The following is a 17,150-nucleotide window of genomic DNA, read 5'->3' as shown; positions in this document are numbered from 1 at the left end:
AACAAAATGAGACCAAGAACACCAGCAGTCTAATAGGGGAATGGGGGTTTGAGGGCTACTGTTACAGCAAGGATGAAGCTGAGGAGAGCCCACTGCTCAGGGAAGTTGGGACAACCCTGTCTATCATCTGTGCCCAGCCTGCTGTGCCTCTGCAGGGAGTTTGTAGGATGAGTGTTCTTTTGGTGCACCCTAGCTCCAGGTGATTGCTAAAAGGAGGCTTTTGCTTGAAAAGAGTTCACAATATGTATCCTCCATCAGTCTACAACAATGACTTAAAGGAGGAAGGGCAGAATTAAAGAAATGCTGTCTAAAGCAGACATGCTCCAAAGTCAGGGAGGCCTATTATTTAGGAGATCTGGTCTGCTCTATGACTACACCCACATCCACTTTTTAGGCAAAATGATACACTTAAAATACATAAACTGAGTGCAGAATTAGAACACACTTAGAATTTTTCATTACCATTAAATACTCCAACTCATGACTTTGAAGGAAAATAAATAACAAATCATTAGGTGATTCTAAATTTTTGCATCATAGATTACCTATGGGATTGGTATATAGTATGGGAAAACATGCCTGAAGATCACAACATACAGGAATATTTCAAATTATTTTACCAAGCAATGGATCCATCTTTTAACTATGTGCTATTGAAGATTATCATGAAAGTTGCTAAAAAAGGGATAAAATTGTAAGAAGCAGCAAATAGCTGTTTTTTGAAAGAGACTCATTCATGTGCTTTACATGAAGTTTTCAATAGAAAGAATACTTCTCAAAATCTAATAAGAAGCATAAAGATATCAAAATTTCCTCTCTATTTAAAAGTTTTTCCTTATTGTTCCTTGAAAGATAGGTAAGGTTTGCCTTTGAGGCATCTTATATTCCTGTCAGACTTCTTTTATGTTTGAATCTAGTACAGAAGGAAGGTGTCAAAAGAAATGAAACTCTACTGGGTGTCTGGGGAATGTAAATATTTCTCTTTCTCTGCCCCAAGGACTTGTTTGCCCATATTTTGACAGTCCATGAAATCTTTGACACTGAGACCTGTCAAATATTAACAACTTTGCACTGTGCCAAACTGACTCATCATCAGTTTTATCTACACTTTTATCTTTTTTTTCAACTTTGATGTTGATCATTCAATCAAAAATTAAAATAACAATTAAAAACCCCACTCAAGCCCCCATCTGAAGAACTTTAAATTAGACTCTTTCTGACATCTTTCACACCTGTATGGCTTTTTCCTGTGTAATTTCTTTATTAATAGATACTCCTGTCAGAAGTCAAGATTAACACCCATCTGCTCTATTACTGCTGACCTGTTGCTCTGGATCATATTTTATGCAAACAAGGGTACTGTTAAATCAGCATAATTAACTCGAAAAAGCCAAAGTAGGTCATTAACTGCCACTCAGACTTCTAACAACTTTTTTCAAATGATTAATCATTGCTCTAAGGTCAGAAACCTCAGAATTATTTTTTATTGGAAAAAAAATTAATTCTTTCCATGCTTAAGCATAGTAAAGTAAAGAGCCCATATTACTATTTTTGATGTTCCAGTTCTAATTGATACTGAGGACAGAAATCTATGATATCCATGTGGCAAAAAAAAAGATTTTGATTTCAGTAAAAAGTGAAAGTGCCGTAACTTTTTAATTTTGTGACAACCACACAGTACCGTGATAAATGTCATTTCTAAACCAACATTTCATTCATTTATAGTGAAACACATATGTATATGTTTACAGTATGTAATTTTTGTAACACATTTGCACACTCACGAACAGACAAACCTACATCTTGATTTGACATGTCCCAGTAAGGCCGTTCTCCATAAGACATCACTTCCCACATAACTATTCCGTAACTCCACACATCACTGGCTGATGTAAATTTGCGGTACTGAATGGCCTCTGGAGCTGTCCATCTCACTGGAATTTTTCCTCCCTATGAAAAAAAATAGAAAAGGAAGAAAGTTCTCTTTTTCACTCACAGAATTTTCGTGTCATCTTCCATAGAATGCATTTATGATTACTTCCATCAGCATTAAGAACAGCACTTACACTATCTGCTATGGTTGACCAATTGCAGAATTTTCAAAGGTGCCTAAGGAAGTTTCGTAACTTAAAACACTTGGAACATAAATACTTAGATACCTGTATAAGCTAAGTCGGATGAATTTCTTTGGAAGTGCTTATCCTTCCACTGATTTTAAAGGGCAGCTTAGATGTCTGATTTACACTAGCCATTTAACTCCTGGCTGGCTGAAGCTAGGTGAGAGGAATCCCAACCTGTGCATATAAATCCCATTGCCTTGTCATATGTCTCCTCTGAAATCTTGGTCTGACATTTTTAAACCAGGAGCCCACTTAGAGCCCAATGGCAGGAGTGACAGCCATGAACACCGCTGTGGTTTCCTGGATCCCTGTGCCTGTTGGAGCAGATTCCAGGGGCCCCTCCTTCCCTCAGCATGGGAAAATAGGTACAGGCAGGCCCCATGGGTGGGGAAAGTGGAACTGGCTCAACAAAAGAATAAAGAGCACAGTGTGCCTGATGAATGCATATTTAAGAAAAGCGTCCCACCCAAAAGCAAGTGAAAATATAGGAGTGGAGCTTTGTCACAGACTAGCCTCAAGCTAATCAACCCTTTGGTGAGATAAAATCTAGCCTGAAAAATAGTAATAGTCTACAAATATTTTAATTGACTCATAGTAAATGAGATGTTTAAAATTTTTGTGGGCAAAATTTCCTTATTTGTTCAATCAGAAAATCATGAGGAACGGAATAATGAAGATACCGTACAAAAGTTTTAGAACTTTGTCAAATAAAACGTACGTTCTTACAAAAATATTATCTCCTAATTAGAGACAGATTTCTGCAGAGACTTTTACTTTTGACTGGTTAAACCCCCCCATCAATTAATGTATTTCTCTTATCTATACTCTTCAGAAGATGCACTTCCTCTAAATAACCATATCTCAAAACTATTAAAACCCATTGATTTATCTTACGGTTGTAGTGTAGACAGCCTCTGGATCATCTTCTATAACTCTGGAAAGGCCAAAGTCTGATACTTTACAAACAAGGTTGCTGTTGACAAGAATATTGCGTGCTGCAAGATCCCTGTGTACATATCCCATATCGGCCAAATATCTCATTCCAGCAGCAATTCCTCTCAACATTCCCACTAGCTGAATGACAGTAAATTGCCCATCATGTTTCTGGAGGGAAGAAAGGAGCAGCAGTTCTTGTTAGTATAGATGAGAGGAGAAGTAAGAATTAGTTTTACGACTTCAGGTTTAAATTTATTTACTCCTTCTGTGGCAAAGAAATTCACTTCACACATACTTTCTTCAGAGATAAAGCATCCAGTTAAGAAATGTGTGAGTAACAAAGTACCGATAGTAACAAAACTTGCTAACCACTGTATATGTCTTGCTAACTCACGGCAAGTCACTTCTAAGAGAGAATATCTATTGAAGATTTTCTAACATTCCTAGAGCTTGCTTCTACGCTCTTCATCTCTCAGAATAATTATTTGTAGCAAGAAAATGAGAACTATCTCCTTTTTGTAACCCTAGCTACAGATAATTTTCATTCAGAGCTTGGAGTTTATTAAAAAAAATCTGTTCTCTATATCATCTCATATGTTTACATATCATCTCACACTGACATATATACCTGGTAAGGAGTTAGAACTAATGAGTTCAAAACACACTTAAAAACCACTAAATTATTCTGAATTTGCTTTTCTTTTTCTTTGTTCATCTCTTAAACAGAATCATAATTCATTTAGGGATTATTTTATGCTGATTTCCACCATGCTGACACAATAATATTTTGCTCCCAAAAGGCAAAAGATTGGGCTTCAGGTATCAGTGGTTTTAATTTCAACTGGTGGCTATAATAAAACCCACCATGTCTATGCCACACTAAAACTCATAAATTCCTACAGTGTCCCCATATGATCCTGTCTGATACTCTCATTTCTGATCTGGTTTTGCTGAAATAACATAGAGAACCTGCTAGTATTTGTCAAAACTCCATTTCAACCTGAAAACCATTTTAATTATATTTAATTGAAGATAATAAAAAAATATAGTTATAATTAATATTTTAATTATATTTTATTATAAATGCATATATACATATATATGCCCACAGGTGTATGACATATTTTTAAAAGTGTCAGTATATAATATATGTCCCTTTAAATATATGTTTATATATGCTTTCATTTTGTTACTCACCCTAAGAAATGCATCTAAGGCCCCATTCTCCATGTATTCTATTACGATCATGACTGGTTTCCCTGAAAGAAAAGAAGACAGATATTTGAGAACTGTAAAACAAATGGAGTCCCTTTTTTTTGATAAAATGCACGCTATTCCTTTGAAGGACTGAATCATTCAGACATTGAACATTTCTGAGCCCTCCAGCACTGTTACAGAGCTCTAATTTCTTAAATAATCTGCATGGAAAGTGGTCATGATTCATAAAATTGAACCATACAAATCAAAAAGTCAGTGTGTTCTCCTAACTCCTGCTGTGTGAACAGGACTCTGGAATAATGACACTTTAGATAATATGAAAGGACATGAGAAACCTTATCTCTTTGCATGGTCTTTGAGGCTAAATGAAACTAGAAAAATAATATGTTTCAAAGTACTTCATCTTTTAATCATGCATTCATCTAAATCTTTTTCCTCAGGTTGTAGCATAAAGTAAGTATTGTTTCAGTTAGTTACGCATCAGGAGAAAATCCATTAGGAGTGTGCAGTCTGTTTATAATTTGAGTCTTTACCACGAATAAGGCAGAGAAATTTCTGCTGTTCCGTTGTTATTTGACTGACAGGCCAAGCTGCTGCTTACCTCTGGTAACGACTCCTTCTAGGTGAACCACATTGGGATGGTCAAACTGTCCCATGATACTCGCTTCACACAGGAAATCTCTCCTCTGCTTTTCAGTGTAGCCAACTTTCAGAGTTTTTATGGCTACTGCAACGTCTCTCTTGCCAGGAAGCTTTAGACGCCCACTGCACACTTCACCAAACTCTCCTAAAATGAAGTAGATCAATGCTGAATTACTCTGTATGCCAGTATTTCTTTTAGTCCTTGATTCAAATAGCCACCTAAGTGTGTGTTTAAATTTAATGTGTTCATATTTGAAATGGATTACTTTGGCATGCAGTTTAAATGAATTGCTGACCCTTATGGAATAAACACTTCAGTTAAGCCAACTGACAGGACTGTTATTTGAATATTTTAAGACTTGTTGGTAATTTCTTGCATTTTTTTTCAAGAACAGAAAATAAAAGATGAAGTGGCTTTCATAAGAAAACACTATTATTGAAACAGTAATACCATTCCTAAGTAAAAATGTCATACTGCTCTACATGGTTTCATTGCTATCAGTTGCAATGGGCTTTTTTTCTTTCAAAAGGAAGCTCTTGCAGAGCTGCTTTTAATTTAGCATCCTTATGGTGTTAAATGAAGCACTACATTATTACCTTGAAGTAGGATAATTTACTTTACAGATTATGAAATTAAAGGTGTGACTTATAACAATTTTGTTACATTAAACAAACACAAGCAAATGCTGCAAGTTTGTAAAAGGTTCTAAACTAACAGAAAACTGGAACTTTAAGAAGCCTGTGATAAAAAAGACCAAACAGCCAGCAAGAATACAAAAAAAAAAAAAAGCCCCAACAACCAAATCTGGAAGGGAAGTAATTGGATTCCATCAGACAGGAAAGAGGATGGAAGCATGTGAGGTGTGGAGCTGAATGGCAATATATCTACCTCACTACTAACGAGATTATGAAAGATTTAAGTATTGTCCCTTGCCTCACAGCTGTGTCAGCAGAGAGCGAAAGTGAGATCTCCAATTCTGCAGACAGGAAGAAAAATCTCCTAGTATACATAGAAGAGGGTAGTAACATATGTTACTGAATAAAAGGCTTTAAATCTCTTTAAAAAGAAAGATTAACCACAAAAATATTTAGTAATCTGGCACTTCACAAATTCATCTGGAGTTTGAGAGTTATGGTTCCAAGTCCCTCCTCCAAATCCAATCAAGTCAGAAATTTATTTTCTGCTTACCTGTGGAGTATCTTAACATTAAGATATCCACAAGTATGCCGACATACAAAGACATGTTTTAGGATGAGTGCTGAAAAAATGACTGAACTAGACAAGACCTACACAGCGAGTTTGATTAGAGAATCCTTTTGGGAGAAACCTTGTGGGGTCAGGACTTAAGTGGACATGCACACTAGCAAGGTGTCTGGCTGTCAGTGGCGAGAAGCATGTCCAGAAGTTGGGCTGAATGCCTGAAGAGAGAGATGTTGGGACATTTTTAAGGATGGGCTGCAAAAGGTCTTGTTTATGACAACCGTCAGTATTTGAACCCTACTGTTCTATCAGCCTCAAATCGAGTTTTTGGGAAAGAAAAAAATGAGTACCTGGATCTTGGCTTTACAGTTTATCCAGAAGGGTAGAACTTTGACCATGCATTTGACCATTTTTAATTGACTTGTTTGAGCAAAACTCCATTCAGTATAGCTCTTTTCATGAACCTTATAGGAGATGACTGAATATAGAATCAAATTCCTGTCCCTCACACTCTATGCTATTGAACCAAGGCTAGCTCAAATCAACTCCATATACCCCTGTTAATACCATGCTGTACCTAAGCTAACTGACCACACGAGTGTTCCTTCCTGCATATTATCCTCAACCATCCTTGGGCACTGAGCTAAGAATGCCACGAGGTATAGCTGTTACATACACAACAACTAGCTGCTCATGCCCCTAGCTTGGTGCCTTAATCTCCCACCTACACTTCATTAGCAACATGGATGACTATTAATGAATTCAGCACTCACCTCACTCACAGCTCCTAGCCATAAGAACTTCCTAAAGGATAACAATTTTCTCTAGCAGTACTTTCCAAAATTGTTTCATTCCATGCCGAAAACAAGACATGAGTATAGGAGTGTGCCTGTGTGCCTGTGATATTTCAGAGCCAGGTAATTAGGATACTTGGCACAGGAGACACCAAGGCTTAACTCCTTTCCAGCTCTCTGTGATCTGATTTTGATTGACTTCCAAAGGCAGATCACACACACTTGGGCAAACCAGAAACTTCAACTTGTACGTTATGCATTTCAGCCCAGGATTCTAGCCAATGACTTTTCTTCCCAAGAAAATAGTATATTCAGTTGAAATGATTCCCAAAAATAAACCAGAAAATATGACAACAAGAGAGGGAATACTGCACAGCTGCACAGCCACTAGCTCAGCATGTCAACAAAGCAGAGGCTAAAACAAAGGATGTGTGGTATGAGCAACTTAACATAGTGGACACCATATTCTTTATCTGACAGGTGGCCACAGCGGGATGGTAATGAAAATGTTGGCAAGGAAAGCACATACCCCTCATGCAAATTGAGCACAAGCATACTTGCACCCTGTTTGTGTCTGAGAGATGTGGCACTACTCAATAGTTGATGTGGATAGCATTGATGATGCATATAGAGATTGCTAAGTGGCTTTTCTGGTGCTGTCACTAGCAGAAATTCCATATTCTTCTTTGATGTATGAGTTTCAGCTGCTGTTTTGGGTCTGTTTGCTGCTGTTGTTCCTGGACTGCATTTCATTTCACTCCTGTTTGCTATTTACATCAACAGGTTAAAGCCATAGCTAAACACGATACACAATATGCTTTCACCACTGCACTCTTAATTAACTTTCTTCAGATTGACTACTGACACACTTTAGTTGTTTTTGCTATCAATTATGTTCATTAAAATCAAGAATAAATTCATCTGCAGTCAAGAAAATTAACATTCTGGAATTTGTCATAACAGTGAAAATGCATTTTAAACTCTGCAGCTCAAGTGTTTTCAGCATTTTTCTCAGAAGGCGTTAGCAAAATCCAACTGAATATATCTTTGTGCTCTGAACTGCTGCTATGCTGGTAGCTTTTTAACTCAAAGCAAAAGATAAAGCTCAGCAATTTTTCTATGCTAATCTTGCATATTGTGTATTTATTAGAAGAGATGCTGCCATTCTGGCATCACAAAAATTACTAGTTAACAAAGGCTGAATTCTTATGCTCTTACTCATTGAAGGAATAATTTGCTCAGCAGTGTGGTTAATTTCAATGGCACTACTCCTTGATTAAGACATGATTCAACATGACTGAGGTTACTTTAAAAAGGCGTTGTGAATTCTAAGTGTAAAGATTTTTTTACAGGTAAAACCACTTATTCTAGAGAAATTTCTTCTTCTGTTTTTAAATAACACCGCAACATGTAATTTACAGTACCAAACTACAGGGTGATTTTTAAAGTATTCTACTAATACTTACATAAAACAACAGGAAAGCAAAAGAACATTTCCTCCAGGAATCTGAAGTATTTGATATTTTTCTTACTCATGGAAACTTAATTTCACTACATGGAGTAGTGCAATAAAAATGTCACGTATCTTATTAATGCAAACAAATGAAACTGCCTTTTTAGAGCATGAACACCATGGCTTAAGTAGGTGGTAGACAGTTCAAGAGAAAAAAAAAAAGCAATGTAGTGCTGGTGCAATTACAATCAGTCATAAGAAGTTAAACAATAACTTTTTGTATTCATAAAATATCAAAAAGAAAAATGGTAGAGGAAAAAACAGCCTCAGGGAAGATTTTGTTATACAGAAACAAGACCTTCCTACTCTCTGTTTAAGATTTTGTGCTGCAGCCAGTTTTCCTTACTCACATGAACAAAGCTGCAGAGGTCAAAAAGCCCCCTTGCAAAAAGGCAAGCGAGCACAACTTGCACAAATGCCTAACGCTTTTACTGTCACAGTAAATAATAGGCAGCACAACTGGCCCACTCCCCCCAGTTCCAATTTTAACAGCAGATACTTAATTAAAAACATATAAGCTCTCAATGTCAAGCAAGACTTTTAATTTACTCATTTATTTGGGTTTTTTTTAGCTGTTGTTGGGCTTTTGCCCCTGTTTGTTTTTACATTTTGGAAGCGAGTGCAGCTTCATTGCTCTTAACCACTCTGGCAAATGCAAAAAGTTCTTCTGTACCTGAGGTATAATTATTTGCCTGTCATTATGATGTATGAGTTTCGATCCCGGCTAAATGGAACAGTTGAATCAGGAAGCCACGGCAGCCTTACCTGCGCCAATCACACGCTCAATTTTAATACAAGAGGCATCTAGCTCCTTGGCGAATTGATGGACAGCTCTATTTGGGTCCTCGTAGGTTTCAGGGTCAATGTAGGTTTTGGTGCCTGGAAATTTAACTGTAATGATGTAAGAAAGCATGACTGTGATGAAGCAAAAGCACTTATTGTGCAGTCAGCCCAGGAATTTCATTATGCAGAGTGCTCCTTGGAAGAGTGAACCTGTTTCCATGCTGCCTGAGCCAGAGCTGCTCTGAGAGGCAATCTTAGTTTTAGGCATCATCTGCAAGCATACTGACACAAGTATACACAATCCCATCTCTAAAAAATGACTAACATTAGCATCTGCATCTCCTCTTGAACTGAAAGAAATAATAAATATTAAATAGTGCTTAATGGAAAAAAATGCAAGGGTTGAGTGGGAGTAAAAACAAAGCGGGGAAAGGGTATAACACCACCAGAGGAGGTGAAAGTTTCTTTTCCGTGTAAGGACATCTTACACTCTTCACCCAGGACATGTAAACAGCATTTCTTTATCTTACTTCTCCCCTCTAGAGGGATTTGAAAGGCTCCTCCACCTCTCTGAATTTGCTTAATCTACTGAATAGAATATTGTTTGTAGACTCTGGTAGTAGTCAAACTATTCACAGCACTCAGAAATTACATCCTTAGGTGTATTTCTTGCACTATAATATGAACATGAGAAACACCGGTAGCCAACTTGTAAAGGCACAGGAAGGGAAAGCGGCCTCTGTGGCACAATTATCTCTCCTTTCAAAGACCTGAGTGAATAAGACAGCAACTTGTTTTTTGCCCATTCTTTCTTCATGCTTAGTGCAGCTCAGGCAGCATAGTGCTCTGGACAGCATGCAAGTTTTTTCCCTCAGTTTGCTGATGATTCAGGTAAATTATTCTTTGCTATTCTGGTCAAACTCCTGGTGATAGTAGAGCAACCCTGGAAATCTATTAATCAAGCAATTTTTATGAAGTAAATTTGCTCACTAGGATTATACTCTTGAGCTTTAATTAAAGGAGTGAATTAAAACTCAATATGAAAATGCAAAAATGTTCCTCTGTTAATTGATATATTCACATACAAAAACAGGATCAAAAATTAATACAAAACATAAATAAATTTCAGTTGCTTTGTATTCTTTTAATTTCACATAAAATATATTTAATTTGAAAATATATTGAAAAACAGCTTAGTAATCATGTGCATTTATGTTTTGGATGGTACAAATGACCTAAATCCACAAACCATAGGAAAAAAAATACCCAAACCTAGAGAAATTGTTTCAGTAAGATAATGAATTTACAGTCAGGGAAATTATTTGAAATGTTGTCCAGATGTCATTATCTGTCACATAATGTATTTAAATGGATCTTCTTTCAGTTGTATTAGAAATTTATATGCTGAGAATTTTTAAAATTATTAAATATTTATTTCTTAAAACCAAAAGAGACATGACAAAATGAGAATTAAGTAGTAGGTTGACCTCTGGTAGTAGTGCTTTAAGGCAAGGAGATGGAGGAGACATACTCTTGTGTTTGTGATAAAGGGCCTGGATTGGAAGTAACCTTGCGAATCTCAAGTGGGCCTCTGATGGTTCTTTGTTCAAGCTGTCATAAAACATTTTGACAGGCCAAGGCTATCCTGGCATAGCAACGTGAAATAATGCTGGCCTGCATTTGCAGACATTGTTAGATGAAAAAGGGAGGAGGAAACCAAATATAAATCTGAATTGCTTGACTAAACTCCTACATTGTACTTGTATCTTCAAGTGTAGCACTTGAGGTCAAAGAGAGATGAAGGGAACTGAAATGAAATATATGATGGTCCATTAGATGCACTGCTTTAGAATTCTGCTTTAAAAAATGTTTGCTTTTAAGTTTTTGTTCTACGTGAGTGCTTGTTGCAAGTTACATTTTTTGAAAATCCCATCTGGTACCTCAGTGCAGAAGAATGTTGTCTAGCTACTACAGAGCAAAAGGCCACCAAAATGGTGTTCACAGCTCTGTGACAAAGCTGGTGACCACAGCATTAGGTTCCATCTTACTCTGCACCTGGCTATCAAAAGAAATTAAATGCTACACCTACAATCAACAGATGAAGGAAAACTAGTTTGGCAAGAAGTGACTTTTATCTGGTGCCACAACTTAAGAAAGACTGTGTATGCTCAATAATCAGGCTAATTTTCTAGATATCCAGACTTCTTGAAAGTAAAATGAGGGAAAGGCACATTCATAAAATCTCACCATTCCTGGATCAACTATCAATTATTAATTACCAGCTTTCAAATTAATTAATTTACACTTTTACTGAAATTAAAAGAAATTTCACCAATAATGGAGATAAGAAATTATTTAGTTAGTGTATCCCTTTTGTTTATACACTGACATACAAGAATACATAGTTAATCTTTTCCTTCAAGGACATAACAGGGATTTTAAAAATAAAAGTAGTAGCTCTTCTGGAGATGTGAAAAGCGTATAATGCATTTTGAGAGGCAAATTCCAAATCCATCACTCCCAGAAGAGTAGCATTTAAGTAAAATGAGATTTTTGACAAACTCTCTAGAATTAGCTGCACTGCAAAGTGCATGATACATAATTCTTATCTCATTATTATTTTCAGTCTTTCTGGCACAGTTTACAAATTGATTGACTAAAACTGCAATGATGTCACTCCTTACTTTGACATTCACTGCATTTAAACAATTTAGATAGCCACACACCCAAACTTAGGAAATGCGACCAATTTCCAGCTGATTTTTTCAGGGAAGAAAGGTAAAACTGATTTTGAGTGGAGCTTTGGCTAGAACTATTCGTTTAAAGAGGAATGCATTGAGAAAAATGCTTCGAATTTATGCCTAGTGGCTACTTCATTTTCCATGTGACATTACTTTTAGATAATAGCTCATGATTTTAATGTATCTAAAACAAGCCTTATTGCTTTCATAAAAAACATAATAATCTGATGGATTTAAGCTACAACTGCAATTATTGGTAGACAACAAAGGCTAAATACAGCACAGCATGACTAAATAGCATGTGAGAGTTACCAGGTATGGAAGAAGACTGGAAGGACTGGCATGGTTCAGCATCAGAACTTACATTCACTTTAATACTGTGATTTTTCAATTATAGTTGCTCAAAATAATTTTGCAACTGAGTTTAACACACTTCCTGAATTAATGACTAAAACAGGTTAAAACATTCCTCTCCCCTTACATTTTCAATTGTCATTAAACCAAGAAAGATGTGTTTTATTGAGTTTTCCCAAGGTTCTAGTTTAAGTTGAAAAGGTAGATGTAATTTTAACAGTAGAGGCTTTAGGTACTATTCTTAGCTAGGCAAGTGATTCTAGATCACACAACAGTAATGAAGTGGCTGACCTTTCTTTTCATATTAAATATTCTATTTTTAAGGATACTGTGTTTCGTAAATATTGATGGTGTTACTGTAGTCACAGTAGCAAAACACAGCTTTTGAGCAGAACAGCTTCATTTTAGGGTGATGCAGTGACTCACACATTGTTAATCTGAAGTTTGCCTAAGGTAACGATCAAAAAGTCACTTAGGCAAAGGTCTCTTGAATACTGCACCTCAGAGGGATCATTAGGACAATGTGAAACATGTATTCAAAGCAACCAAAAGAAAACAAAAAGTGCAGAATGAAAACAACAGTATATCATAGGCATCTATAGCAATAAAACCATCTGTGTGAACAATGGTGACTTTTATCTGCATTCTTTTTGTGTAGGTCACATTTTTACAGTGTTTAACTTCCCACTTGCTATTTACACAGCATTTTTGAATTTCCTATGGCATTATCTTTCATGGAGTCTTGGTTTAGTATTGTCTACACTATTGCAATTGGGAATTTTTGAAAGGGAGAGAAAAAAAGCAAAACACTTACAATGAAAGTAAAGTTCTTCATCCCCTTCTTGATCTGCTTTGCTATAGCCACAATGCCTGAAAAGAGGAAAAAACCAGTTTCACTAGTAAATAATGATTTACTTCTCACATCTAAAGTCCTGACAAAATCAGTTCTGCAGGCTGGGATTTTCAGGCACTGAGCACCTAACTGCTGTAGGCCCTTTGAAACTTTCACCTATAATTCTATTGACAGCAGAGTTTTAAATAAATCATGAACAGTTGCAATCAAAAGGCTTTTGTATCAAATACCAGTCGGGACAGGTCCTAGAGAAAAAATTCTACTTCTTATGAAAGGCTTCTACAGATAAAACAGAGGATTAAAGAACTTGAAAGTAGAACACTGTTTTACATGAGGTTATTCTTAAACTTACTGCTGTGTCTCTTTTTCTTGAATGTAAAGTCATTTAAAGGCTGATCAGATAAAAATGTCAGACTTCTCCATGTGAGAAAACTGAACAGAAAGAGAGACTTTGAGGAGTAGAGGTAAAAAACCTGCTAGGGGTTCCTTTTACAGCACATTTACGTAGGACAAAAAGAACATCTTGATACAAGTATCTCTCCAAAGTAAGAGGACAAACCGTATAATTGATAACGGGATTTAAATGAAAACTGTCCTTACTAAGAATTATTTCTGTTTCAGTTTTGCAAATCACTATCCCAGGTTTAACTGCGTCTCAAGAGTTCACAAGAGTAGTGTCAGATGTGGTTATGTCGATCAAAGATGCAATACCTTCGTCCGATGATGAATCCAAACACCATGAAGACCAGGATGATAGTTCCTGCCACAGCAACCACAGCTATGATAATAACAGGATTCTGTTCACTGGAAACAGCTGTGGCTACAAACAGAGCACAAAGCTGAGATTAGTTAAAAATTAATCCCTGCTAAGGGACTTCAAAAATTTAAGTCGATCATCATGAATTGTAGACTGTCTACCATTGTAGACTGTTTTTGTTTGAAGCAATTGCATTGATAAAGTAAGTTTAAATAAGGGCCTGTATTGGAAATTCAACTAAATGCTATATGGGTTAATGATTGTCTACACTGATTAAAAAGAAGCCAAGATGGAATCTCCTTAGCCAAAGTGGTACAGCCATTAACTGAAAGCCAGCACCACTAGCATCAGTCTCTTCCACTCTCTACTACTGCTTTGCTGCATCTGTTTTGACTCCCTCCTAAAAGCGGAGTCCTGGATATCCCTGTAAGGAGGGATAGTAGGAGGGTAATCCCTAACTCTGCTCCTAGCCTCCCCTCTAAAACTCATTGATATGACTTTGAGAGTTTCCAAGGAAATAGTGTTTTTAAGAAAAATGTTTGAGCTGAAACACTATTAACACAGATTTCCTAGGTAGCGTATTTCAATCTCTTACTGCTATTAATCATTGTAAATGGCTATTATTACTTACCATTTGTTTCTGTTAGCAACAAAAAGGTGCTTCCACATTAATACAAAATGGAATTCTCCATGCTTCAGAGAATTTACATGCTAAAATATCCACACATTATTGCTCTTTTTATTCAGATATGCCAATTCTATTAATATATGCAAATGTATACATGTCACATTAATGTAAACTGAGGATGTAAATACTTAGCCTGAGAAACCTTGAGGCTTGTTAAAAACATTGCCTGGCTGACATCTAATAAGGGTGGCCATGTACTCAGAGACACATTAAATAAGCACAGCTCTCTGGAACTCTGTGGAGATGCACTGGTTTGTAACAGAGAGGATCTGAACCAGGAGATGAATAAAGGATGAGACAGGAGGGATCGTGTAAGTGAGAGTCAGCTGGAATCACAGAATCACAAAATCATAGAATCATTTAGGTTGTAAAAGACCTCCAAGATCATCAAGTCCAACCTTTGACCAAACACCACCGTATCAACTAAACCACAGCAGTAAATGCCACTTACATTGGCCCTTGGAACACCTCCCTGGGTGGCCCTTCCAACACCTAACCACCTGTTCAGTGACAAAATTCTTCCTGATATCCCCTGGTTCATCAAGAGGCTCTGTCTGCTTGTCCTGTCACTAATTGCCTGGGAGGTGAGACCAACCCCCACCTTACAACAAGCTCCATTCATTATAGAGTGGCTCCTCCCTGAGCCTCCATTTCTCCAGGCTTAACAACCCCAGTTCCCTCAGCTTCTCCTCATCAGACCTGTGCTGCTGCAAGTTCTGTTGCCCTTCTCTGGACATGCTCCAGCAACTCAATGTCCTTTTCAAACTGAGGAGCCCAGAAGTGGATACAGGACTCATGCTGTGGCCTCACCAGTGCCAAATATAGAAGGATGATCACTATCCTAATCCCACTGGTCACAGCATTCCTGAAACAAGCTAGGATGCCATTGGCCTTCTTGGCACCTGTGCACACACAGGTTCATGTTCAGCCAGCTGTTTTTCATCATCCCCAGGTCCTTTTTCACTGGGCCAATTTCCAGCTACTCTTCCTTGGGCTTGTAGTGTTGCATGAGGTTGTGACCAAAGTGCAGGTTTCAACACTTTGCCTTACCAACCTCATACAGCTGTCTTTAGCCCATCAATTCAGACTGTCCAGATCCCTCTACAGAATTTTCCTGTCCTCCAGCAGATCAACACTCCAGTCCAACTGAGGGTCATCTGAGAGCTTACTGAGGGAATCCAAATCATCAATTATATTATTAAACAAGACTAGCCCTATTACTGAGTTTAGGAGAACCCCACTAGTGACCATCCACCAGCTGGATGAGGCACCATTTACTACCACCCTCTGGGCCTGGCCATCCATCCATCTTTTAGCCAGCAGAGTTCACCTGTCTAAGCCATGGGCTATCAGTCTCTCCAGGAGAATGCTGTGGGAATCAGTATTGAAGGTTTTTCTGAAGTCCAGGTGGACTACATCCCCTAAGCAGGGAACTTTGTAATAAAAGGAGATCAGATTGATGAAGCAAGACTTGTCTTTCCTAAGCCCAAGCTGGCTGTGCCTGATCCATTTGTTGTCCTGTATGTGCTGTGCTGTGTAATCATACCCAAGATGATCCACAACCCTCCCTGGCACCTGGTAGCTCTCCAGACCCTCCTTCCAACCCTTCTTGTAGATGGGTGTCACATTGGCCAATCTCCAGTCATCGAGGACCTTCCTCAGCCTATTCCTCATCCTTGGTTACACTCCACATCAAGGAAAGGACGGGTATTTTCCTTGATACTCTTTTTTTTATTAACTCGTTTATAAAAACAGTTATTATCTTTCACAACAGTGGCCAAATTGAATTCTAGCTGAGCTTTCACCTTCCTAGTTTTCTGTCCACATGACCTAATAACATCCTTATATACTTCCTGAGTTGCCTGCCCCTTTCTTCCAAAGGTCATAAACTTTCTTCCCCCTGAATCCCAGTGAAAGTTCCCTATCCAGCCACACCAGTTTTCTTCCCCCCGGCTCACCTTTCAGCATACAAGGACAGCCTGTTACTGTGCCTATAAGATTTCCCTCCATCTCTTCCTGTTTGCTACCCATACTGTGTGTATTGGTGCAGATACACTTCAGCTGGGCTGATTTCACCCCCAACATTGGCATGAAACCCCTAGACTCACCTCAAGTGAGCCTGGTCTTACCCCCTTTCCCTTTCAAACCTAGCTTAAAGCCCTGTCAATCAGACCTGCAAACTCATGGGTTAGAATCCATTTCCCCTTTTTAGACAGGTGAACCCCATCTGTCTCCAGCAGGACTGGGGCCATGTAAACTGTCCCATGACTGAAATGCAGCCAACAGATGAAAGAGAAGAAAAAAAAGGAAAACAAACTGATAGCTGAATGATGAAATTAATGGCATGATAATATGGTTTACTGCTGATACTGGTAACTGAACAGGAATGTCTACACCAGGATTTATGAACTCCACAGAACTGGGTTCCTGTTACAGACTTCAGAGGTTCCCATAGAAACAAATAACCTAGACTTTTCTTGGGAGAAATAAGCCAATCAACATGATTTATTTTGTCACTGACACTGACCTGTACCAATTGTTTCCACCCAA

General features: G+C 37.7%; 1 protein-coding gene across 7 annotated transcripts in view; it reads right to left on the bottom strand.

The window, feature by feature from the left end:
- The window catches only part of EPHA7 (EPH receptor A7), a 165,461-nt gene that overhangs the window by 21,167 nt on the left and 127,144 nt on the right, over nt 1-17,150 (bottom strand). For 6 of the 7 annotated variants that reach the window (XM_083857377.1, XM_083857372.1, XM_083857370.1 and 3 more), the window contains 7 exons: nt 13,867-13,975; nt 13,117-13,172; nt 9,190-9,315; nt 4,876-5,061; nt 4,254-4,315; nt 3,015-3,224; nt 1,801-1,950 (listed from right to left, as the gene is read on the bottom strand). In XM_083857377.1, coding sequence (XP_083713503.1) covers nt 1,801-1,950; nt 3,015-3,224; nt 4,254-4,315; nt 4,876-5,061; nt 9,190-9,315; nt 13,117-13,172; nt 13,867-13,975 — 899 coding nt within the window. The remainder of the gene's footprint in view (nt 1-1,800; nt 1,951-3,014; nt 3,225-4,253; nt 4,316-4,875; nt 5,062-9,189; nt 9,316-13,116; nt 13,173-13,866; nt 13,976-17,150) is intronic. The other variant, XM_083857371.1, reaches the window with a different exon arrangement.

The sequence above is a fragment of the Zosterops lateralis genome (assembly GCF_965231275.1).
Source record: "Zosterops lateralis genome assembly, chromosome: 3".
NCBI lineage: Eukaryota > Metazoa > Chordata > Aves > Passeriformes > Zosteropidae > Zosterops > Zosterops lateralis.
The sequence above is the reverse complement of the archived record's forward strand: the minus strand, read 5'-3'. Positions and strand labels throughout refer to the sequence as shown.